The 27,483-nt window shown below is 38.7% G+C and overlaps 1 protein-coding gene across 6 annotated transcripts in view; it reads right to left on the bottom strand.

Moving 5' to 3' along the window:
• Positions 1 to 27,110, bottom strand: part of LOC139745610 (kinesin light chain-like) — an 83,138-nt gene extending 56,028 nt beyond the window's left edge. For 2 of the 6 annotated variants that reach the window (XM_071656009.1, XM_071656010.1), the window contains exons 1-2: positions 26,870 to 27,106; positions 7,982 to 8,411 (exon numbers count right to left, since the gene is read on the bottom strand). In XM_071656009.1, coding sequence (XP_071512110.1) covers positions 7,982 to 8,242 — 261 coding nt within the window. In that variant the 5' untranslated portion in view covers positions 8,243 to 8,411; positions 26,870 to 27,106. Of the gene's footprint in view, positions 1 to 7,981; positions 8,412 to 11,482; positions 11,712 to 26,869 lie in introns of those variants that run through there. The other 4 variants (XM_071656006.1, XM_071656004.1, XM_071656008.1 and 1 more) reach the window with 4 other exon arrangements.
• Between the last annotated feature and the right edge of the window lie 373 nt (positions 27,111 to 27,483).

The following is a 27,483-nucleotide window of genomic DNA, read 5'->3' as shown; positions in this document are numbered from 1 at the left end:
CGCAAAATTTCACTGGCTCTCCCCTCCGAAAAAAAGAAAAAGAAAAAGAAAAAATGTATTGTATGCGGCCCTCATTCAAGCTAAAATGCCAAAGTGCGCACGTTTTTCACCATCAAAGATGCTGTCGGGCACGTCCACTTGGGGAAGATTTAATTTTGGTTAGAAGGTGGGGCTTGTTGTAGACTGCTTTTTGAAGAGAAATGTGATGGCTACAAAGATTGTATAAATGTAGATTATCCTTTTCATTTAGAGCTTGCAAAATATGATTTCCCTAAAATTGTTGGAGTGAAATACTAAGCATAATTAATGTTGATATTTTGAAACCACAATACATCACGTATCATGCTGTTCATAATGATACATGGCTGCTGTTCTTGCTGCACAATATGGGATGAGAAGAAGAAATAAGTGATGATATCACAATCATGATAAAAAAACTCTTGTCCCAACATATGATTCTTCCTCCATATACTTTCTGTCTACTGTCAAGATATAAGTTTATTATTATTGGTAATAAACAGTGCAATTTGATAGATATTCACTTTAATTTGCCCTGCATTGTTGAATGGGTCATGTTTCTAACATTATGAATCAAACTGAAGGACAAAATTATACTTAAGCTTAAATATTACACTTCACTACAAACACTTGCTTTAGATGTGTACCCTAACACATTTACTGACAGTAAGAACACAACTTTTTGTCAGACATTTGCCTGTTCAAATTTTGTTCCAAGCAATATTGTGTCTCTACATTCTCTTGCACGCATAATGCTTTCTTCCATATTGTCATCAATGGAAAGCAAAGTCACCTATGGCTATATTCTAATAATTTTCCAAACAAAATCCAAGAATCTGTACATGTCATTGATAATCTGATTACTGATATAATGGTTAGTAAGCGAAAAAAACTACACACTGAATCAAAGTGAATATATCGATTTATCACCCATTCTATTTTGTCTTGCTTGCTGCCCTAAGTATGGGCAGCTTTATAAGAATGGAAAACAGTTCTACTGCTCATCTACAGTGATTGCCAGCAAAGGATGAAAAAGCACAGCTGAGGTACTCTGACTGTCAAATGCCTCAATGAACTATGAACTTTCCTTTGGCGAGAAACACAACAGTTATGGCGCATTTACTCCAGTATGTTGCTGATACAATGTACTGTTGAATGCTGTATACACATACAAATGTACACTACTTTACATCCACTGACTGCTAATGCATTTTGGCCACTGGTGACTCACCTCGGTTCATGGCACACACACAGTCTGTACAAATGATTATAATAAATGCCGCAGGTTGGAGGAGCGCAGTCGCAGTGTCGCAATTGATCATATAACTCTACGAAATCTTGCTATAATGCATCCCATTCAATAACGCAGCTTTCTACACTGAAATGCATTTGATAATGTAAAGACCATCATAGAGTGATATTTCTTTTTGAATATTCAATGCAGTGCATTACTGCATGTATGATCAAAATAGTCTGGTCTTTTTTGACCTGTTGTTTACTACTCCCTCAGTATCATCATCGAAACATAGATTTGTAATTTCTATCGAGTAAATCTGTACTAGAATTTTGATACTCAGGTATTTTGCTTTTCATTTCCATGCATTGCATCATCTCTACTTTGATCTGATTCCCCAAAATGCAACAGCAAAGTTTGGCAGGAAATGTTGTCTAATGATGATGTAAACATACTACCAGAATCTAACCTATGACACAAGTCCTGTGTTCTTCAATCTTTTAGGTTAAGAACTGAATGTCTTCATCTCAGAAAGCAGTTTACAATAAAAATCACACAGTGCTGATACTAAAATACCCTTTTCATACTGGACAGGGGTTCATATACAGGCATTACACCAATGATAGAACTGATCTCTTTGGAAAACATGACTCATTCTCTCATTTGTCCCGCTGTAAATTTTGTACATAACACAAAGGGAACATTTCACACTACGTAGCAAAATGATGTAGAACTCAATCCCTTCAAAACAGAGCTACATTGTAAATCTAAACTGTTCTGCTGACAAATCTGCAGAATGAACACTATTCTGCCACTAACACTGCTTGGAAGTCATCAAAAACTCCCTTTATACGCTTGATGTAATCGATAATGATCTGATGTCATATCTTCCTAAACCAAATGAAACATCCTGAAAAAAACCCAAAATTTTTATATATGTATTGCCTTTAATTGAATAAAACAAAAAGCCTTTCTGTATTACTGTCATAATAGCACAATGACCTTGCTCAATTAATCTGACATTTACATAATTATAGCAAAAATCAAGTAAATTCTTTACTTTTTCAAAAGGTTTATTGTATATGTTCCAGCGTCTAATGCTCCCATACATCTATCCCTCTTTATTTGGTTGGAAAATTACAAAATGTGGCTATATTCATCATAAGCTTCATTCTCTTCCTTTTTTTTTTCTCTCTCTCATTTCCTGTCTTCATCTCCTCCTATCTCCCTCTCTAGCTGTAAAGAAATAACAGGGAAATGGGGCCTCATTATCCTCCATCTCACGGAATAAAAAAAAATGCATCATCCGGCGGCATCAGGCATGCGCAGTCTCGAGAAGCAGGTGGGCTCCTCATACACACTGTACAGTACGTTCTCCTACCAAAGCCTGGTCTCCTCCTCCGCCGCTGCCGCATCACCATCATCACCATCCACGCATGTCCTCAACGAGATGTGGCCGTGCAATGGATGACTCATGGGTATGGGGCCCCAGAATCGGAGGAGAGGGGGAAGTTTTACATGCAGCGAAGTACATTTTTGGCGCTGATGTAATTTTTGTTTTGGCGACAAGTGTGAAAACAGTGGAGGAAAGAGCGCAGCTTCTCGCGGGAAGGCCTCCAAATTTACATGACGGACGAGTCAAACGAACTTGCCGATCAGCAATTATTGAAATCACTGGTCAATAATGCTGCTGCCTGTTGCCAATTTGTGTGGAGCCCAAACCGATACAGAGGTAATGAAAGTAAATACTATTTCCCTGGCAACAATATCGTGCCCTGCTTTCCATGAAATTTCTTTGTGTATTAGAATAGCATACTTTAACAGAGATTTATCACCAATGAAGCAAAGCACTTCAGGGCTTTCAGTTGCACTTTTACTGGCTTTATAATCCACTCAGCCTCAAGAATTATTCAAAATGATCAATCACAATCTGGTCCACAATCAAGCTTAATATGTCTAAGGAAATAATTTAAAAAATCAATTGCTCTAATCTTTATATCTAACTGACAAATTAGGGGGCAAATGAGCCTACCATTTAGTACCAAATACAAGAATATGCACTCCTTTTTTTTTAATGCAATCAAATTATCTGAGTGCTGTGTCCAATTCAAGCTGCTCAAGACATTCATGAATATTAAGTCCCCTCCATAAAACGGTTGGTCTACATTACAACATAAAAAGAAAAAAAAATCTTTGAAAATGTGGGTAAAATTAGACAAGTAACCAATAATATTGTAACCATTTAAGATCAAAGATTCGTCTGAGGATGAGATATGAACCAATAAAGCAAAAGTCTGAGCCACATGAGTTGACTTGTGTTGTAATAATGGATGTGCTGTAATCTCTATGGATGTAAATGTCATACACAAAAGCCCTGAAATGTACCCAAGTACTTTTTAAATTAGTCTGATCAATTTGCTTTCTCTGTATGAAAGCCCCATGCTAACATTTGCAGATGAAAAAAACAAAACAAAACAAAAAACCAACAGTTGCAGTGCTTCAAAATATTTCTAACATGTGAGTTAGGGATAAAAAAAACCATGAAAATATTAATCAGTGTTAACTATTGTTAAATATATACAAAATGTGAACAATAGTTCTATCAAAAACTAGCATAAAATGCACATAAGGAGAACAAATGTGCAATCACTCCTGCCTTGCATTATCATGATTTGTATATATATCCAGATATATGTCCATGAGGTCTTTGAAAATGAATGAAAGAAAATATATTGGCTTATAATATACAGTACATGACAGGCAATCCAATGTCAAGAATATAATGCATTCTCACTTTACAAAGTGAAGAGAAGAATGCGAAGAGATGACATAGTTTCCTGTGTATGTCTAGCAGACCTCAGAATGACTGCAGAAAGACCATCAAGCTTGCCAAAGGCATCCTTCATGATGGCGCTACAATATGATTCATAATCTCCAAATATTGCCTTAGTGTCTCAGTTGTTCTTCAGTTAATAGTTTCATCATCTTGTCTAGGGCATATTATCCAGCATCCTTGAAACAAATCAATACATTTCCAACTGCTTGATTCCTCTTACTCAGCTCATCACCCACTACAGTACTGTTACAAACCTGTCCACTTTCCACTATTAAAGAAGGCCTCCCTGCATTACTGAAATTTTCTACTGAACCGTGACTTGGAATGCTCAGAATGCCATGTCTGTTTCACACAAACCATGGTACAATGTACATACAGTATGGCCTGAAAGAGGCTTAAAGGGACTTATTCAAAATAAGCACACACAATTTCTCTATGACACATCATCACAATCATCAGCCTGATTTCAGGATTACAGCCCAAAAGGTTCACTCTCAATAGCAAGGGAAAATCTCAGCATTATCAGGCCTGACATTACAGAATAGTGGCAGAATACCGTATGCATCATCCACACATAACATGATTGTTGGTGCATGTGTGTTTTAAGTTTGTTTGGGCTTTTTTTTTCTTCCACAAACGGATTATACTCACTTAAAGGGCTTTCGGAACTCTCTTTAACTTCTGTATTGTAACATTCCCTAAAATGAGAACTGCAGGCTAATAACATTCATAACACGATTACTACAACTTTCTAAATCTACCTTCGATGAAAACAAAAACAAAAACATATAGCCTGATGATATTGATATGGACATTACTATCACGATGTTTCTAATACATAGTAAAACAAATGCTCTTAAACACACAGCAGTGATAATCTGTAAATCAAAGTCTGGAGATCATTGAATTTCATAATATGTGAGTATGTACTGCATAGAACCCAAAGCATTTAATGGCATGCATGTGCACACAGCACAGCAGCCAAGATGTAAAGCTGTATGGATACTTCTTTAATATCAAAACACTCAAGAACAGTGTGCTGAGAGATGATTTATACAAATGCTCAGGGAGTACAACTTACAATATGTCGTGCATAAACCTGCGTTCTCAAGTATTGCAAGCTAAGCTTTCTTTTGAATAATGCAGGAGAACTGAAAAGATTGTCTACCGGGATCAATAGCAGAAGCAGAACACCATAATCAGCTGCATTTATCAACAGAATGCTGCAAGGAATACAGTGTCATCCATGTGTGTAGCAGGACAAAATGGCAGACATGCTCCCCACCCCCTACCCCCTCCCTTGATGGATTTCTGCTCCATCCATCCCGATCTTTCATCCCTTGTCATCATCTAATGTATTCTATGTATTCATGCCCTGTGGGCGCCCAGCATCTAATCCCGGATGAGCAATGCTAACCTTTAGATACAGCATCTTATGGCACGGAATCAAACAGAAAACATCTCAATTTTTTTGTTCTCTAAAACTGAGAAGTACTTGCAGTGTTCAAAGATGTCTCCTGATGGTATCTTTCCATACAAAGCATGTAGTCCAAAATGTCAGCCCAAAGATGACTTTTCCAACGTACATTATGTAGACAAGACCAGGCAGGATGACACATTAATGCACCTCTATATCAAGGCTGTTTTCAATTACAGAAATATTTCAAAAAATACAACACACGACAGTTCTTTTCAGAACTAATGTTGTGACCTTTAAAAGTATTCAGCAGAAATTTTCATCTTTAGCAACCTTTCCCCACTGTCAACCTCAACTTGCAGTATTACACACAATATGCAGAATAATGTAATTACTGTATATTTCATAGGGTTTTTTATGTCAGAATTTTGCCAGTGAACTGATATTCATTATATAATAAAAGTAATAATAATGATGTAGTAATGAGCATAGAGGTGCTAGAAAAAGGATAAAATGCACATTGAAATTGTGTTGATGTTCATATATTTTTGTTTTTAATTGATAAGTTTAATCTATGATTGTTTTTTGGACTGTTTTCTAATTTTTTTTCACAATACGTAAAAATTGCTACCGTATGATTTGTTTTTGTTTTGTAGTATAGGTCCATTTTTATTGTGAAATATTCAAGATCCGTGGATATTTCTTATACTTTTTTATTCTCCCTATGCATCTTTTATTGTTTTGTACCCATTTTAGTGTTTTCAAACTGGTTTCAAAATGTTAACGTGTCTGCACTTCAGCCTGAGGGCTGCCATGCATAATTTTTATAATACCTTTCAATCAAATCAAATCAAATACTATAATCCACAGAATCACTACATTTTCCCCTTAAAAGAAACTGACTTGCCAAAACTAAAAAATAACAGGATGAACCATATGGTAATGAAAATAAAATACATTATAGTCCTAAGATACAAATGTCAAAACAACACTTTGACACTAAAAAAATTACAAAATTCCCATAAATTACTGCAAATCTATCTGTAGACACTTTTATTGCAAAGTCATGTTGTTGTTGTTGTTTTTTCAGCAGAAGCACAGTTTAGTAGACGGTACTCTGTAAATAGCATTGAAGCATAAATCTTAAACTTTAATTCAATTTCCACTGAATCAGTAACTGCAGATTCAAAGGAGCTTTACAAATGGCACCCCGGAAAGCAAAGCTGAATTAAGTGAGAGCATCACTGTCAGATTAATTGAAATTTCAGTTTTGAATGCTTTTAGCATCCTTCAAAACCCAGATTTAATGCATTTCCCACCCCCTTAGATTTCCAGAGCCATTATATTGGAAATACTCTGCCTGCAGTATTAATTAGTAAGAGTATTGATCCATGTGATGAACCCAGCCATAGGAGTGGTGCCTTCCATCAACAATAGACCCTGTCTCTTCCATGCTTTGTCCTTGGCACCATCTGACACTGTTTAATACAATGGTCCAATCAATATCTGAGATTCAGATTTCAAAACTCACACCTACACTGAAAAAAAGAAAACCCTATTATATGCAAGTATATTTCTGTCAATTTACCTTACAATGCATGCCATATTTGTAACCTCTGAAATCTGCTAGTATCCTTGCAAGCACACAATCTAATTTATGCCTGAGGCTACTGGAGTTGTCATCCATGCATGACAAAAAACAAACAAGTTTGTTTCATACTACCTCTTGCCAGTAACGATACATAGCCTCGGAAATCTGCATAATGGACAAATCTGTAACAAAATAAATTTCTTCCCAGTCATGCTTCAGTGGTTTCTCACATAAAATATATACTGTCGCTGAGGTGATAAGACCTTGTATCTCAAATTTTGGTAAAAATCACCTTCTTTTTTTAATTAATGGTCAGATAATCACTTCAGTGATGTCCTGTCCAAATTCTAGCTGTCTTACCCCCAAAAATGTAGCCATCACCGCATGTGATTGTCACAGGAAAGACTGTCCCATTTGTTATAGTGCTCTGGTTGCTATGTGTTTTTTTTTCACTCTCCAAAACATTTGGATTTTTTTGAGATATGAGATTTTGTTGCTCTAACAGCAACTCTAATATGCTTGCACTTGCCAATCGACAGAAGAATCAAACATGCTCAAGTCTAATTACAGCTGTAGCTGCTGTAATTCAATATATGTAGATGGTGTAATCACAGTAGATTATACCTCTAGCAGCCAAAAAAAAAAGAAAAGAAAAAGAAGAAGAAGAAGAAAAACAGAAAGGCTGACCAGTGTTATCACTGCAAGGTAAATCACAATCAACACTTTCATCACTAGCTATTCCTTCATCAGAAAAAAAAAAAATAAAAATCTACCACTCCTCATCATCACAATGCATTAGATACTCATTCAGACTCACTCTTCTCTCACCTCCCCCCCCCCCCCCATACCTCAGTACAGCTCTACAGCTCTCATTGCTAGACTCACCTTTGCCTCACCCAAACCCAGCTCAAGACTCTCAAGGGACTTCTCAATGATGTCGGTCTTCTCCTCCACGAGGTTGGAGTCACCCGGCTGGTCCTTCTTGAGCATCTTGAGGCTCTGGTAGAGGCTGTTGAGGATGTCATTGTGCTCGTTCTTGAGCTGCTCCAAGCCCTTGATGACTTCCTTGGTGCCTGTGATGATCTGCTCTTGGGACAGGTTCTGCACACCCCCACTGTTTGAGGTGGAGTTTTTGGAGCCAGACATGCTTGGCTGCAGTGGGTTAGGGGGTGTGGGGTACCAGAACCGCAGGGGGAGTCACACACGCCTTCTTCCCACAAGCAGCTGGCACAAGGTTTGTTTGGGCTGTTGCTACAGGCGATAAAAGTCAATGATGGTGGATCCTCTTCACAGCAGAAAGCACACTCTCTGAGTTCTAGGGGGAAAAAAAGGACAAAATCATTATTTCAATAAATTATGTACTAGTAAAAGACAGAAAATAATTCATAAAGGGTATACCTGATACAGGGCCAACTGCTCAGTACACCTGCCTTGTAATGATGACAGTTCGTGTCCAACATCATATCTACTGTCATGTCACTTTCTAATCTTGATCTGCTACAAATCTACCGATACAGTGGCATCCTTTCCTGTCCAGTGAACTTTGGTATCGCTACATGTGACAATTGTGGGACATGCAGCCATGTCATGTGATCACTAGATAACTGCTCATATCCCCTACAATGACCCAACAATGATTAAATGTCAATACAGGCGCTGAAAAACCCAGCATGCATCAGACACCAAATGTCAGTGATGAGGCTGATCAAACACTGGAGCTGCAAAGAGCCGCTCTTCTGACAGATCTCTACACAGTGGTACAATCTCATTGTTTCATGCATGACTAAGGTTGTTCAAATACTAGTAGCCATACAAATGCATGAATCGAAGTCAGTTCACATCCTAATGAAGATTAGTGCTCAATGGCTATGATGTGAAAAGATGGAGCAGTCAAATTTACAGTGTAGTGTCTAGATGAAACTGATTAAAGTTCACATTTACAGTACCTATATACATTGTATGCCCAGGGTGGTCCACAACTTGAAATTTGAGCATGTTGCAGGCTCTGAATGTGAGAATATTGTGGAAATTGAATGTGCACACATCACGAGCGTGCAGCGCACAATAATTCATGACTTATTTCTTGTTGTGATGCCCATGGATGTTTGATGTTCTGTCTCATATTTTGCACACAATTTTCTAAGAAGATAGATGTTTCTCAAGTTTTGGCAGTTTTCCACATGTTTGAGTACATACCGGTATTGTTTCGAGCATGCTGCTGGCTTTTGAGGATGTTGCACAAGGATTTGAGCATGATGCAGTGACATACTCAAACCCCTCATGGACCATCCCGTATGCTATTAATCCCATGCCTTTGTTCTGCATAATTTATTGACGACAAATAATGATTTTCCTGTTGTGATTTCATCCCATCTGCACAAATGGAATGCCCTTTGTTGTGGCATTCTTTCATGCAAATATCCACTTTGTTGTGGCATTCTTTCATGCAAATATCCACTGTGGGAAGGTAAATGCTAATGGCTACATATAGTGAGGGCTAAAACCCTTACAAGTCCAAAATGTGCAAGTCCTGAAACAAAGAAAGGCTCATTGCAACATGGTGTAGCATTACCCAAATCACTATGTACATTGCATTTTTTTTCTAATGTAATATTAATGAATACTTGCATGATACTAGAATATGCTTTAAATACAGATCCTACAATGACTTCATGTTTCAATGCCATTCTGCATGTTGACGACCCAAATGTAGGTTTTATTCTATATAATTTGAAATATCATGGCAATGATGTACATTACTATCAAAGCACATGACTATTCTACTACGTATAGCAATGGACATTTATAAACAAGTATGACAGGTTTACAGGGCACCTAGGTCTCTGAAAGAATGGTCGGTGGGATCAATTCTTCCAGACTCACAGACAGCAAAGTCCTTTGTAAAAGTAATTCTAGCTTGGATGATGGAGAAAGGGGAAACCCAATCCCAGGATGAACAATCTCGGGTGAGACTGGTCCTTAATCTCATGAATATGGACCGGCAGCAAACCTCCACATCAAATCCAAATCTCTTTGACTGCAAGCCTGAAGAAGGAATCCATACTGGACTGCTCTTTCATGTAGAATGATATGATACTGCTGTTTCATGCTAAACATAGCACTCACTGCATAGAAAGGTGTAATAAGTCATTCAAGCTGTAAAAACTACACAAGGTCTTGTCTGGCTTTAGGGCAAGGTCATACTGTATGTTACAGGAAATGATCATACTTTGTTAGCAGATGTTGTTCGGGGCTTCTGAAGATGTCCCCATGACAACTGGCGACATCATGATATATAATGAATTATGTTCAGTGCTTTAGAAAATATGAAAAACTTGCTGTTTTTCATGTTGGATGGCACTCCTGTGATCAAACATAGAATACGAGTGTATCTTTGTATGTTAGGCTATGACTGTCATCCCATTTTTTTTGTATCTCTTGAGCACTTTCCTTGCACTTACTACTTTCAGAACCTAAATATGTATTGCCTCTGACCATTGCTTCTCTTTGTGACACGCTTGTTAGTATAAGTTTTTGGTGGATGCATGGTGTAGATGATTAATAGCAAGTTTTCTCCATTTCTCGAGCTACAATTCTGCCCAAAAAGTATGAAACTGACACCAAGACAAGTCTTTAACAAACAGGAAACATCCCTACCAAATGCTGCTATCCTGAAAAATGTTCACGGAAGCTTGTGCTTCATCCAGCCTTGACTGGTAACCAAATCTTTCTCAAGCTGTGGGCCCTAGGGTATTCAGCAAGTTACTATTCACAGCACCTAATGAGGTCATGCACCATGTCTTCACCTTCCAAAATTCTGCATTGCTGCACCATCTGTGATTTAGGTCAGAAGTAATTACATGTTACACAGTTTGCCTCTCTCAGATGGCTGTTCATAGATCATTTGCTAATATATCCAAAGGCAGTGGTGGCTACTTTTCTCAATATTGCTCAACTTTACTCTTACAATAACAATCACAATATCCACTTACAGTGGTAAAGCTTTTGATAGGATAAAAATTTGTGATATTATCTCAAATGGTGCATCTATAGCATTCATGCACTGCATTGACAGACACAACATTAATGCAACAACATTAATGTCACATGTTCATATTTTTTAGGAATGTTTCTGGTCACTCATCAGTGCTAAGGATGGTAAGGAGAGCTGTTCCATTCACGAATATGTTAATATATTCACCATTGGACATGTCACTCTCATGTGTTTGCGCTAGCATTTAATATGTTCGAAATGTCACCTGCAGGTAGAAGTGAAAAACAACTTCTTTTCGCTTTCTTGAAAAGTTCTACTAAATTACTAATATAGGCTTTTGATATTCACAATAAAATAAATGACTTCATATGGTGTGAACTTCTGAAACTTACCATATTAGAATATTCCTGTGCCATTAGAAATTTGTCCCTTTAATATCCAGCAATGGCAAAATCCCATCATGGCAATCACAGCTGATAAAACAACTCACTCTGGTCTCTTGGATATCATTCTAAAGATATTCACACAGGTTTAATCCTTCCTTGCAGAAATACTACCAACATCAACTGAATTTGAATTGAGGCTAATACAGCCGAGTCCTGCTTGCCCAACCATGCACGCCTACTACACTTGTACTACTGCGTTTACGTCAGCAGGGAGCATGCATTAATTGTGCGCGCACGAATTAGATGTGTGTGAATATGATTTGCTGCAATCCATAAGCGTGCATTCGGCCTGCTTGTATTCCCATGCACTACTGTGCACAAGCCTATGCACAATACCTGTGCCTCTCCCAGAGTGTGTGGGAACCTGCATTGAAGCGTATGCAAAGTATATTGTGCAGTGTGTGTATTAGCTTTGTGTGTGAGGGACTGTAGGAATTCTAGCCAGACTCTTCACTCGCACCCTGCATATGTACCAAATCTCAGTGCCTCTCCACATTCTGAATTTACAATGACCCTAGCCCCTCAGTGTGGGGATCCATGGAGTGGGTGGGTGTTAGGACACTAGGTGGACAGCGCCAACTCTGCATACATTTTCACCATGAACGTGAGCACTGGTGGAAAACGTAATCATGCTCCTATAATCACAACATCCTTGGACACAAGGGATGACACCACAGCAATAAAGTAAGCCCAACCTCATTCCCTGCAGACAGAGCTAGAGGTCCTCCCATCTATTTTGTGAATTCAAATGTACATGTACACATGTACTGTACCATAAACAGAGAAGGCAACTCTCATTATGAAATATGAGGAAACAACCAGCATTATCCATAATTGCCTTACTGAAAAAAGCTACAGTTGGTCAAGTTCTCCAACAAGATTTTGTAGTCAAAGGGTCATAAACTGGCTCACTTTATATTGGGTCATACAGGTAAATATTTTGCTTATAGTTTGCTCTGCAGTCTATATAACTACAATGTATTCTCTCCAGGAGTTTGCTGTGGTTAGAACAAGGAAACAAAACACCACAAAATCTCATGTCTCACTATTTAGAAAAGTGAACTGACGATTAAAAACAAACCATTATTCCAGACTATGAATGATTTCAACTGCTTGAATAGGTATCACAGTGGATACCTAATGAGGATGAACACAATAACCTTTCCCACACTACATGTAGGATGCTACCATTTTCCATGGGCATGCTTTCTTAAAATACATCTCAAGCAACATTCTAAAAGCGCTTGTCCGTACAATGGGCAGCTACATTGTACATGTAATGATGGTGATTTAGGAACAGAAGACACAATAAAAATGTACAATTATCATAAATCTATTTGAGAATACTGAGATTTTCTACAGAGAAGAAACATTTTATTCTATGGTTACATTCTAAATGTGACAAAACATAATCTTTTTGGTAGATGGTCACCGCTGGTATCCTTGAGCTGATAATATACAGTAACAAATATGTAACACAAAACTATAATAGGTAAACATTTTGTGTGTGTGTGTGTCTGTGCATTACATGTGTGTGTGTGTGTGTGTGTGTGCATGTTTTCCTGGATGCATAAAGGCATAATTTACCATTTGCGGATGAAACAAAAGCCCAGCATTGGTGCTTTAAAATATTTCTAAAATGTCAGTTAGAGATAGAAACAACCACTGTAAAAAATTGAATCCGTATGAACGAGGTTAAGTATTGTTAAATACACAAAATGTGAACAGTAGTTGTAATAAAAATTTTTCCAGACTAAACCATCTACAGTTATAGTTTAATGAGAAAAATATTGATATCTCCTATATTTGAGGTTTTATTGCAAAAAAAAAAGGAAAAAATACATGGTAGGATGTTTTGTGATACAACAGACCTACACATATGCATCAAATGTGATATCTTGAAATGTTTTTAAATCACTGCTCCAAAAGGTAAACAGGACCTACAACATTCTGCAATCCCACTCAACTGTATAAAGGAAATTGTGTATGTATCTTGCTCCATTTTCCAAAAATCTCCCTTTTACAACACAATCCTTTTCTGCTGCTTGTACTCCATCCACCCCTCTTTCCTCCATGTCTTTCTCTCTCAAGTCCAAATGGAATTGAATCCACTTCTTAGAGACCAGAGAGGCAGTGGTATTCTCTCATAACATGCAAGTCCATGCCTGCAGGCTGCCCCTACAAATTAAATTCAGAGCCTTTGGATTTTACTGAAATATCACTATACTTTCCAAACATTGCATCTGAAAAGAGCTGTTCACGTAACTCGCATGCATCGCACTATACACAGTTGTACTTGTCCCTTTCCATGTATGAGAAACATGCATGCTTCTAGTTAGAGTACTGTAAAAGTGGAAATTTTCACGCATTTCGCGCAATCAGAAACTAGCGCGAAAATAAAAGCACGCGAATATTTTTGCTTGCCATATGTTCCTGCGCGTGATGTCTTGATTCCGCGGAATTAAAAACACGCGAAACTCTTCTCACCCGGCCAAGCGCGAAAAATTAGTCGCGCGAAAATATCCACTTTTACAGTAGTCTGTGCACACCCATATAGTTACTGTTGTTATTAACATTTGCACTGACTGTTGGTTTTTTTTATTCAAAAACATACATTGTTATATATACATGTACACTGCTGACTAGGTTAATTCATTACCATTAATATTGTTTTCCATTACATTTTTATATCTCCCCCTCTTTTTGATTGTCAAAAAGAAGGTATGATCACATCATTTACTTATATTTGTTGCTCTGAGCTAAAAGATGCCACAATTAATGGCTTAAGAGTTACTGTTGTTGTTTTCAGAAAACACTGTTTGAATAACAACCAGGATGTCTGAAGAAGCATTCTTGGAAGGGCTGGTCCATTAAAGGGTCCATATCAAAATTGTGCTACATTGTAACGTGGAAAAGAAGGACTTCAACAGCTACAGCAAATGAAGAATGATGCATGTCTGGTATGACATCATAACATTTGAGGAGAATGCATACATTAAGGGAATAAAAAAACAACAACAACACTCATCCTGACTAAACAACAACTACTTTATGTTTTTAATTTTGCCTCTCCCAAGGAAATGTACAGTCCTGTAACAGTATTTTAAGTTTCTAGGAATCATGATATATTCAATTTGATGGCAGAACAAGCCCATTTTTTTTTGTTTCTTTTTTTCTTCTTTGTTTTAAAGAGAGAGAGAGAAAGATAGAGAGTCATTCTTGAGGTGTTGGTAAGGAAAGTTAAGAAATTTACTTTGCAAACAATGACACTATTTGCATGTCATGCATACTTTCACATGAAACAATTTACTCCTTTTTGAAAGTGGCTTTATTAGCCCTGTGCTACTTTACCCAGCTTTGACTTCAATATAGCAGTGAAGGATATAATATTTTCATCTGAAAGTAGCATTTAGTGAAGATGTGTGCGCAGATATGTAGATCAAACAAAGACTTGTGAGGGCCTGGTATCACCACATTGTTATTTGCATTCAGTGTAATAATAACTAATAATATTGTAATGCAAAAATATATGACACTTTCAAATTCCTTCACTTTCTTACCTTCCTAAGCAAGATTTCTGTAAAACTTTCACTGTTCTATTCATCTGAATATTAATAAATTTTATATAAGGTTAAACTCAAACATGGCCTTGAGTTACATACTTAATCCTGAGAAATTGCTGGACCATGGGCAGGCATGTTGTCAATGATGAAAGGTTTAGTCTCATATGTATGTCCTAGCCAGCAACTGTTTTTCGTTTGTTTGTTTGTTTGTTTTTCAGCTTTCCAACCGAGCCAGCTGACCACATAGACTCTCATAACACATGTTCAAAACATGAAAATGTCCCTTCCAGCATCAGCATCCTAAATTTCCTCATTTTACAGGTGTGGGACTAATGTAATAAGACACAAAGACCCTTACAGTCTACATACATGTACCCAGCACCTCATGTCAAATCCTTATCCTATGGTGTACACTGTATATTGTATACTGTAAAGAATGTTTTGACAGGACATTTATTCTTCCTTCAGACTTAAATTTGAATAGCTGCATTTCTGTGAGTAATTATTTTTGTCATATTAATATCCACTATAAAGTACATTCTATCATGCAGTGAAAATGATCTTTGGAAAGTTTGGCGGTGTTGACTTTATTGACTATGACTGCTATCATTACTGAGAAATTGTACATGTATGCTGTAAGACTGAAATCTGCATGATCAGCAGACTCTCACTATGTTTGCATTATACTGTTGCTGTAGTAACTACATTAAATACAATTTCTTTCTTTTTTCAAATTCAATGGTGTTTTTTTTTTTTTTTTTTTTTTTTTTGGGGGGGGGGGGGGTAAATTGGGTTGAATGGGAAATATATGATAGAAAACATCATCAATGTTAAAATGTGACTTTCACTTTTTTATATCCATACAGGGAGAGATGCTATCACGAGAAATAATGCAGGATACATCAATTAGCCTTTTTCCCCCTTCATAAATGTTCAGTTTGGCACTTTTATATTGGAAAATCTTCAATGGAAATGGTTCTATTTTTAGATAATTTATCTTGTAAAATATTCACCATAGCCTACTCTTCACATCATGCATATCACATCCTGCAATAAGCACCAAATGTATAGACTTACATCGTACATGTAAGTATACTTTATCAAATCTTTATACCTAAAATACTGCAGAAAATAAGCATAAACTAGAAATGTCGCTACAGCGACTGGTTATACCCCCGCCAAACAACATTTCATAAGCTTTGGTCAAAACAACATTTCATAAGCTTTGGTCAAAAAACTGAGGAAGTAGTTAAATCCGCAAGATCTTTCCTTGATCTTCTGCCATTAATATGCCGTTACCATGGCAACGTACTTTCGGGTACTGTCGAAAAATGCGTCTTGCACATCTACAACCAAAGGCACACATCTGTACCAAGTTTCATGGAAATTGGGCAAAAACTGAGGAAGTGGTTTGCAACACAAAATTTTCCATCATTTTGGCTCATAATATGTGAGCTGTTACCATGGCAACATACTTTTTGTCACTGTCAAGAAATGTGTCATGCTGACCTATATCCTAGACAAACATTCAATATGAATTCCATGAGAATTGGAAGAACACTGATGAAGCAGTTTTGCAATGAAGCATTTTGCCCTATATTTTACCAATAACATGCCGTTACCATGGCAACGCACTTTTTGCCACTGCGGAAATATGTGTCTTGCACATTAACATATTCAGATGAACATCTGTACCTAATTTCATAAAAATTGATCAAAAACTGTGGGAGGAGTTCGCGACGCAAGATTTGTACCCATTTTTGCCCATAATATGCCGTTACCATGGCAACGTACTTTTGGGTACTGTTAAAAAATACGTCTTGCACATCTACAACCCAAGGCACACATCTGTGCCAAGTTTTATGGGAATCGGTTGAAAACTGAGGAAGTAGTTCGCGACGCAAGATTTGCAACGGACCGACCGCCCGACCGCCCGACCGCCCGACCGCCCGACCGCCCGACCGCCCGACCGCCCGACCGACCGCCCGACCGCCCGACCGTCCGCTGATTCCTATATACCCCCTTCAAACTTCGTTTGGCGGGGGTATAATTAGCTTCTTCATGGACCTGACATGGATATAAAAATGGATGCATAGAAACACCTACATACAATGATTCCTTGTTCTATGCAAACTGTTCACATGTATTGTACCTTTGGGTACTATGATTCAAAGCTTTCGTGATACCAAGGAAATATTTAGTTGTGCATTGGCAAATGCACTATGGGATATGTATCTGATGTCAATTACTAGCAAAAGAAAAGCTGGTAAAATGTCATACCTACATGTTTCAAGCAGCTTAAGGGGCTTTCATGACTATACCAAGCTTGCGCAGTGTTGCATAGCGACCACGCCTAGCGACCACGCCTAGCTTACGTTACCCTACGCTGTGCCCACCCCCTAGCCTGTGCAAAGTAAGCCAAATTACGCGAAGGGTACATGAAAAAATTGTTTTATTTTTGCTTTTTGCGTATTTTCGGCATGGAACAAAGAATGCACAAATATATGAAGTTTATACCTAACTCTATGCAACACTACACTACAGTACGCCATGTCTATGAGCGTGTTTCTACTGAGAGCACCTCACATCCCTGGCATCGCCACGAATTTTGTCCAACGCAGCACCTCGTATTTTACGACCACTCGAGCTGTTTCTACTGAGCGATAAAATACGAGGTGATGCAAAGGTGACGTGCAAATGCGGCGATTCCGGAAGTCAGGTATTTTTAAGTCACAGATTTGGGTCACGCGCGCATTGCCTGTTAATACGATCCGAACCCTGCCTGCTTTGCTACAACTGCGTCGGCTATTTTTTGATTAGGCATTTCTCTTCGTCTTCCCATCCAATATACCCCGAACTAACATACTGGTATCCTGCCACTGACTGATGAGAAATCTTTGGAGATCGAGGGTCCAGTTGAGATTTTCTCAAGGCTGCGACATACTAATGTGGTACTCTCACGATTCGAGACAATATAAAATGAAATAACGCGGTGTAAAATCAAGTAAGTGATGAGGGCTTAGTAATGCAATTATAGGCGAACAATAGACGATGAATGCCACAATTCTCATGTAACGTAACGTATAGGGCCTATAACACATACACAAGCGAGTTGGTACAAACAAAGCATGATGCGAACACGGTCGCTGTGTGTACACACGTATTTTGTACACGTGTGTCGAAGGAGTGTGTGCGATGAACCGATTGAAAAGCGCGGGAAAAAATTCTAGACGTCCGATACACCACGAATTTCGCTACCCGGTGTGTTTCTACTGAGAATCGTCCTTCGCGTCACCACGCATCGACCAACTCAATAGATGGACGACGGAGCACCTCGCATCAGCCGGCATCGGCCACTACCCGATCTGTTTCTACTGAGGAAAAATTCGAGGTGTCACCACGCATCAGCCGGTATTGGCCGGCATCGGCTGGTATCACCACACATCGGCTGGCATCACCTCGAATTTTCGTCGCTCAGTAGAAACACGCTCTATGTTATAGTACGCAACACGAACAGCGCTACAGCATGCCAGTGCCTATACAATACTACACTACCATGTACACCAGTCCGACAAAAAATCCTTGGAGACTTGATCCAAGAATTTACCCAAACACTTCTTTTTCTCATTCTTGATATCGCTTGCTTTTGTCAAAATGTCTTCCCCTTTTTTTTTTTATATGAGTACAAGTTTGCAGCCTATTTCAGCATAGTGGGTATGCTAAACACTATGCAACCCTAAGGAGGCCCAGTGTGCAGTGTAAAAAACCCTTTAGTGTGTCACAAAGATGTATCGATCATAAACAGCAAAACACTATATTAGGATACATGTACAGTGTACTATCCAAAATCAATGTACTGTACGTAGGTAGACACTGCATGTATTCATATGATTTATATTCCTACACAACCTGTGGGAAAAAAACAAGCCTTTCATCGCAGGTGTATTGTGTGAGCTGTGAAGTTCAGCTGTCCTTGATTACCTGAATGAAAATATAACTCATTCCAACAATAGACTTTACTTGCCAAACACACACACACACACACACACACACACACACACACACACACACACACACACACACACAAATACAAAACAGGAACACGATACAAGGAAACCTACCACAGCAATACTGAAGGTGTTTTTCATACAACTTGTACAACTTTGTGAAAACCTGTGAGGTACTGTAGGTTTTTTACGTGTATCTACAGAGAACTAGCATAACTTTCACAATATTCTTGTGGACATTGAATTCAAAAGGTACACCTCTGTATGTGATTTGCATGTATGTGTAGTAATTACACACTAGTGAGTACTTGTTTCCAAACAAGCCAGATAGTTTTCCAGTCTCAAGAAAAACGCCTCAACCACAATCACAATCACCCACTCATTCACTTAAAGGGGAAGGCTAGTAACTGATCAGTGGGAATCAGTGGAAATGCTGGGAGATGATTGTTCCAATCCTTATGGGATTCATTCAAGAGTTAATTGTATATCTATTGTTGTGTGAAAATGATTTGCTTCAGAACGGTCTCATATTCAAGTAATGTGCAGATTAATGCCCCGTCACTGACCAGGGACGCTAACCTGGAAGCATTAAACTGCACATTACTTGAATATGAGACCATTCTGAAGCAAATCATTTTCACACAACAATAGATATACGATGAACTCTTGAATGAATCCCATAAGGATTGGAACAATCATCTCCCAGCATTTCCACTGATTCCCACTGATCAGTTACTATCCTTCCCCTTTAAAGTCAGAAATTGTGAAAATTTTCAATTTGCGGAGCAGCATTTGAAGAATTGGACGAATCTCAACATGGTTCCTCAGTCACATGATAGAATATGAATTCACTTCGTATTAATGCCTTCGGAGATATGTGTACAAATGCAAAGGTACAACGTCTGAGTAAATACAATTTCATACAGAGAACAACTTCAATGTGGATTTGAGTTTCTGTACCTGGAAAGTTTGATCACTACTTTGCTAAGTTGTATTGAACTGAGTATAAATAATGTTTGCAAACCCTAAAACTAACAACCTTGGCTTCACATCAATGAAGGTAGCTGCCTTATTTGCAAAGCATCATAAGACCTGAGGTTGGACTCAGACACAAATGAGCGCAAGGAAGTTTAACATCTCATTTACACGCGCTAGATAAAACACAACGTGTCATGCATGGTGTATCAGGTAGTGTATAATTCATTTGCATGAAACAGACCCGTAACTATTCAAGGTAACTGACAGACATCCCGAGTCCAAAGCTCCAAGTAAACCCCAGGTATTGAATATGGTTTGTTTTTCTATGGCTACCTATTCCTTTCTTTCTTTCTTTCATATGAATTTGCAACATTCTATCCACAATCCCACATATACCGGGTACTGATTTCAGACCCATGTCTTCTGATAACATATATAGTTCTGGGAGGCATAAAAGTGAGTCTCACACTAACAGAACTTGTAGCTGATGAGTTGTTTTGAATACCACATGACAACTTTTGATAGAGTGGCAGAGCATATCTTCTAATGTTTATCAGATACATTTTGTTGGTATGTATGTATTATACAGATATGGATATACAATGCAGAACAATATTGATAATCTTAGACCCCGTTTACAGTGCGGGGCTAGGCCGAGCCGCGGCCGAGCCCGGCCTCAATTGCGGGGCCGAGCCCCGCAATTCTGTCCGTTTACAGTGTTGGGCTCGGCCCGGGCTTTTAATTCAAACCTTTCAATATTTTGTCGTAGTGGCGCTCTGCTTGTAAACAAACGCAATTTGGTATAGTTTGGTTTCCAGACCCTTTGCCAACTGGATTCCGTGGCGACCAGCAAAGGCCTTTGCCGAAGGAAAAATCCTTTGCAGGACAAAACCACCCTAAACTATACTAGTTTAACTATACTAGTTTTCGACGTTGAGGGGGTTGATATTCTGAATGGCAAAATAGTACGGGCAGAGGGTCTGGAAGCCAGACTAAATTTGGTACCGCATTTGGCCCAGTTTGCATTTACACTGAGAAAAGGCCAGGCTCGGCCGCGGCCGAGCTGTGGCCGAGACCACCTTCAGAGCGTGGCCAAATGCGCGGCCAATTTGGGCCCCGCATTTGGCCTTTTGTGCGTTTACACTGAAATGAAGGCTGGGCTTGGCCGCAGCTGAGCCTGGCCATTTCACTCACTGTAAACAGGGTCTTTTTAGAAGCATATGGATGCGTCATATAACCGGCTCATTCACAAAAAAAAAAATAGACAAATAAACATATACTAAATGAACATCAATAGTCTGCACAAGCCCAAGAAGAAAAAGACTGACAGTGAAGATAATCTGGGACAAAACCTAAAATTCATTTTACGAAAGGAGGGAAGAGGTAGTTGCACTGCTGGCTAATCATCCCTAAGGTGTCATAGACAGGACAAAACTACTAGAGACAGGAGGAGATAACCATTAAAATTATCCCAATGGCAGGCGTGGCGATATGGTGCAATTAACTCGGGCAAAGCATATGACCTCGAAGCCTCATTTGCATAAAGTAAACAGCTTGTGTACGCAAAACCGCTAGGGACGTGTTGCAGGACAATTGCAATATCTCGCCTCAGAAACCATCAAATGATAGAATTGAAGAAGAAACTATTCTCTAACTGGCAATGTTAGTTAGCTTGGATTTTGTTGAGGATAAGCCTGTGAAAATAATGTTGAAACCTAGCCTCCAAAAATGAAAATTTGGTCTCTAAAAACATGTTCATTTTTCACATTTTTCTTTATTGCCCAAAAATGAAACTTCGGTATATGACTTGTGGTGGTAGTATGTCCATACTGCATTCCAAATATCTTTTCTGTAATATTTGGCACATGGTTCTGTCGGGGAAAAAAAACGAGACCACTGTCATTTCTGACCCACGTAAAATCCGTATTATAAACAGTACACAGTTCGATGTATCGGTTTTCGTGCTGCATGAAACAATTGAAGCACATTGCAGGGTTCGTCTCTCGCCCACTCACACCACCCTGTGGATCGAAACCGAACCCTGTTGCCGTGCGTCAAACCTGACACCGCTGATTGGCTAAGCGTGCGCTGACCAGTAGAGAACGCATGCGCAGGATGATGATCTAGTTGTGTTTATCAAGTATTTTCTCCTAAATTTGGTTGTCTTTTTGCTCTGATTTTCACCTAACTACTAATTGCGCAAACACAAAACTTCGCAGGTAGTGAGTCTGGTGTATACAGACTAGCAATATGTTAATGAAATGCTTATATTCATGCTGGCGCAGACTTGTGTCGCGATATAATCGTAACCCTTTCCCACGGTCGACTCAAACAGAAAAATACACGTATCTCGAAAGATACATCAGCACTTTCACCCAAAATTCATATGAAGGACGACGTATCCATGATATTAGATACATAGTGTGAAGTTTCGAGGGATTTGGTGATAAAATAAGGGAGATATGAGGAGGTGAACTTTCTAGAGTTTTTGTCCTTCGCTTTGCACAGACAGTGCTTCGATGACCGTTACGAATTCAAAAGCTTTGGTCTCTTATCAGTGAGTTAATTGCACCGTATTGCCGGGCCTGGTACTGAATGGTGAAGGCAAGGGACAGACAACAGCTTACACCTTACATCCTGCATGTTCTGTTCGACTTTGGGTGTTTAGATAACAGCATCTTATATCGCTATATATTGTAAGATTCTAACATACAGCATTATCCACATTGTTACCAAGACATGGTGAACTACGTATCATCATTTTGCAGAACATGAAATTCATTGTTACAGACTTGAAAGTAGGCCAAGTTTACTTTGCAAGCATACATAATGTGCAATACTCAATATCCTACATTGTACACACATTCTTTGTTCCCCTCTACTGTGTACCGCAAGCAAGGTTAATAAGGTACAGGATGATGTCAATGAAAAAAAGACAATTATACTCTCAGATCTTCCTGGCAATGCAAAGTCGACTGATGATTTGATAGTGAATGCTTTGTAAAATATTGCTTCTCCATGGTAATGGATCAAAGTAGCCCTTCCTGCTCCTTACTACATCAAACCTGAAACTGAGCGCGATTTATAATCTGAGTGTAATTGTGACACTATCAACATCAGTTATTGATCTTACAAAATATAAATACCACACACGCACAAAACATGTATACAGTCGTAGAATGATAAACTTGTTCAGTTTTAAGCACTTTGACCATGATAATCTAATCCTGTTCAAAAGATGATTCCCGTAAATATACTACATGGTAAATCTACAAAATGCACTTTCAAGCGATGAGTTAACTCAAGCAAAGATCAGTTTGTAACACAGTCAGTCTGTAGTACAATTCTTCTGATACCATGATATAAAGAAGACTTAATTAGACGCAAATCCAGATCTATTAACTTAACTAACATTACGACTCAAATTTTTGTATGTAGTCCCTGGTATTTGGAGAAGACTCCATTTCAATGTCTACTGACTCACTGCTTTAATACATCAAGACAAATCAAAGACTCTATTACAGACGTTTCCTCTTTTTATTTTCTTTCTTTCTTCCTTTCTTTCTTCGTTGAATGCCAGGTGCTGCTTTAAATTACCTATAATCCCAATTTAACTGAGAAAGAAACACAGTGAGCCCCATGGGTAAAGTAAGCAAAATACCTAGGGTAAAGTAAGCAAAATACCTAGAAGAATACCCTTGACAGACAGTGAAGACAAATACACATTATACATGTACATTGTACACTGTTGTTTTCCTTCGTCCATTCATGATGCAAGCACAGACTTTAAATGGATGCATGCCCACATTAAAAGATAGACACATTCTATATGGCCAGAGAGGCAAAACTGCTGTTATGAAATACTTCAGCACTGTATGAAGCACATATTAGCAGAAACTTGCAGTCATAAGGAAACATGTATATGTACACTTGTATATCACACAGTGATACTGTGCCAAAATATTCTTAAAAACACCTTACAACTTATCTCACACTGATGATGGACAAATTATTCTACCATCATCAGTATTCTACTAATAATTTCAAAATGTTGAGGTTTCATCTATGGTCATGTCATACATGATGAAAGAAAAGAGGTTTTTTTCCCCCTCAATAGTAGAACTGTATCTGAATTAATTCAACAAACAGAAAGACTTCCTTATGCCCCCCCCCCCATAATTTTGCCATGTACCATTCTACACTTCCCTACCCTTGTTAGTGTAGGTATGGATTCATGCACACCCGACCCGCATATTAGGCAAGTGAGGGTGGGGGCACATAAGGAAGTGTTGCCACCATATGAAGCTCCCTTGCATTTTTAAAGGTGGGCTAGACAAAGGACTAGAAAAGTACTACGTACATTATACATCACATGGTTGTGTTTGGATTCTCAGTTTTACAAGATTAACTTTCCTGGCAAAGCACTAAGAAAATAAGGCAACTATCTCAAAAATGCACTAATCTTTAGCTGCAAAAGGGAACACCACATTACCATGAACAGCAACAACAAGCTACTAAGTAATTTCCTAAATCAATGATCAGCATGCCTACCAATCAAGTACCATAACACAGGGCTGCACGTTAACCCCATTTCTTCTACTGGTCCGACCTGTCTATCAGACCACTAGGCACCCAGTTTTTCCATTTTTTACTGGTTCATTCCTGAAAAAGTAATAGACTCTACTGGTCCGACGGTGATTTTTACTGGTCCTGGACTGTTGGACCAGTGCTAGTATGCAGTGTTGCATAAAACCCACACAACTCTTTGCCAATATGAATCAAATATCAACATGCAGATTTCATAAGAAGGGCCAACTGAATATTCGTTGAAAATTTCATGTGCAGAAATTCAGCTTCTGCTGGCTTCATACAGGAGGGTACGCCATATAATTTAAGCAAGCTGCCCACAACGCTGTCAAAAATTTTGACTGCCGATTACATGTTGGTATGTAAAACAGATGCTTTTGAGCACGGTCGAATTTTGGCACAGGTCGAACCTTGGTACATGTTTTTTAGTGCTTGGAAGTATTAAATGAAACACACAAATCACAATTAGAGTAGATCTCGGGTCTATCTAAACAGACAAGCATTAGATCTATAGTATAGATTAGATATAATGCCAAAGACAGAAAAATCCATTTGTCCAGAGGAGGCTTTGAATTATTTTGTAACTTTTATGGCTCTCCAGAGGAGATTCCATGAAGCCAGATAGAACTTAGAAGTAGTCTCCGCGGAGCATACAAACGACGACAAGAATACAAGATACAGACCAATCTTTCAGTCAAATAATCATAATGCCATGGTAAGGTGCGTATTATGGTGGTAACACTCGACAGACAGGAAATAGTAGTAATCAATCAAGAGTCTAGAACTCTAACGTTAGTCTTGGTAACATTAATACATTTCATGCGTCAATGGCACTAGAAATCTAGAGTAAAATATCCCGTTTGCGGCAGTTTAAGCATTGCTAAGGGTTTTTCCAACTTGTAAACATATCAGGCAAATTATTTTCAACCATTTCATATATCATAGACAAGATCATTCATTAACGCAATTGTTTTCATAAAAGAAATTTACCATTGACCAACGCAGTTTTCATGATTTACCAAGGCAAAACCCGGCACAATTTTCACCGATAAGGGCGATATGCGACGTAGTATTTCTGCTAGCGGCACGATGTACAATCCCTATGCAATACACGCGTGCTCCGCGATCTTTAGCTGAACGCCTTCACATGTCTCGCGAACATTGCGTAAGTGCCAATTCCCATTGCGAAAGCACGTGAAAATAGCGGGCGCACATGCATTGGCCGCAAACAAGATCGCAATTCTGGCGGTGTTGTTGATGTCTTTCTCGTGTTTTTCTCACTTTTTTTCGATGGTAACATCCACTTTCCGAAAAAATGGATGGCGGCGCACATCGGCTCGCGAAAGTTCTATTTTACGTGAGGATATGTTTTCAAAATCCACAAACATCGAGAAAATGACAAAAAATCCAGTCTCTTGGACCATTGTTTCTTAACTATTATGTTAAGAGGTACCGAAAATTTCATTTTGGATGCGATATGTTGTCATTTAGGTGAGAAAATTTCACTTTCGTCAGAGATCGTGCCCATTTTATCGGTTGGGCTTTGTTGATTGCTAGTGTGTTAGTATATGTGTAGTGTGCATGTAACAGTGCAGTGCTGTGTTTAGCGGTATATTATCGTGTATGTTGTACCTGCCGCGAATGGCTGCACGGCCGCATACTGCCGCAGTTACTCTATATGTAGAAATCGAACTAAAATGATGGTGAACGAACCGCAACAACAACTAACTAGTGTAATGACAAGTGAGGGAACAAGAATTTTACACTGAGCAATCAAGGCAGAAATGTCAGAATTGTTTTAGAAAAATTTTAACGTCAGAGCTAACGTTACACCACCAGCAAACGTCATCATCCACAGACCACACATTATTAACTTTTCTTCATGAAGCAAGGTCAAGAGGTGTCTATTCATGCTGGATAGTCTAGATACTTTGTGTATAACTAGCAATAGTAGCATAGAAAGCAACTCAGACCAGTGGCAGAATATAATTTAGAAATCTACCTAACGTTACTGGTCGTTAGATGTCAACATAGCATAGAAACTTGAACTAGATTCTAGGGGCATAACAGCAATGTATTGTTACAAGACTGGTAAACCTGTCTAACTAAACTCACTGTCACATGAATAAATGATTACAAATTTAATTTTAAAAAGGGTCCTAACGTACACTATCTTATCAGATCAACATAATACTCACTCTTTGAGGTCCCTGTCAACTAACGGTTTATCTGTCACTGTTTCACGCCATTTGGGAAATATGGATGAATATGTATTACGCTGAAACAGATTTTCGTTGACTTGCTCCGCATCAGCGATGGCAGTGCATCATGCAGTAACTCACGACTACAATCGAATCTGTACCGTATGCATGCGATGTGGAAGTTCTACTTGCTGCTTACGTAGTGCATTGGCTAATCGGTTTGGCTACACAGTACAGCCACAGCCTGTAGGCTACGGTCGTCTCCAGTACAAATGGCTACGATTGATTAGGGTGTGTGCCCCGCAGATGTACGTCAAAAGCTGGCGCTATTTCACAGAGATAAAAGGGGTCTGACGGTCAACTGCCGAGTTCTCTACGCACAGTAGTAGATGAGTAACACCGCCTGAGTAGAAGTGAAGAGTTTGTTCGCAAAACCGATAAGTCCATATTTGCCAAATGGAGATATTTGCGATTAAAGGTCAAGAAAAATAAAGAGAACAATAAGAAAATTTTTGCTTCTTTTGACCATAACTTAGGGGGCGTTTCACCAACGAGTTCGTCGGAGGTTTTCACCGACAAATTTGCTATCAGCCAATCAGACGCAAGGATTT

This window comes from Diadema antillarum, unplaced genomic scaffold (genome assembly GCF_040938485.1).
Source record: "Diadema antillarum isolate AM-2024a unplaced genomic scaffold, OU_Dant_1.0 seq00001279_RagTag, whole genome shotgun sequence".
In the NCBI taxonomy this organism is placed as follows: Eukaryota; Metazoa; Echinodermata; class Echinoidea; order Diadematoida; family Diadematidae; genus Diadema; species Diadema antillarum.
Note: the sequence above shows the minus strand (reverse complement) of the source record. Positions and strands in the feature narration are given on the sequence as shown.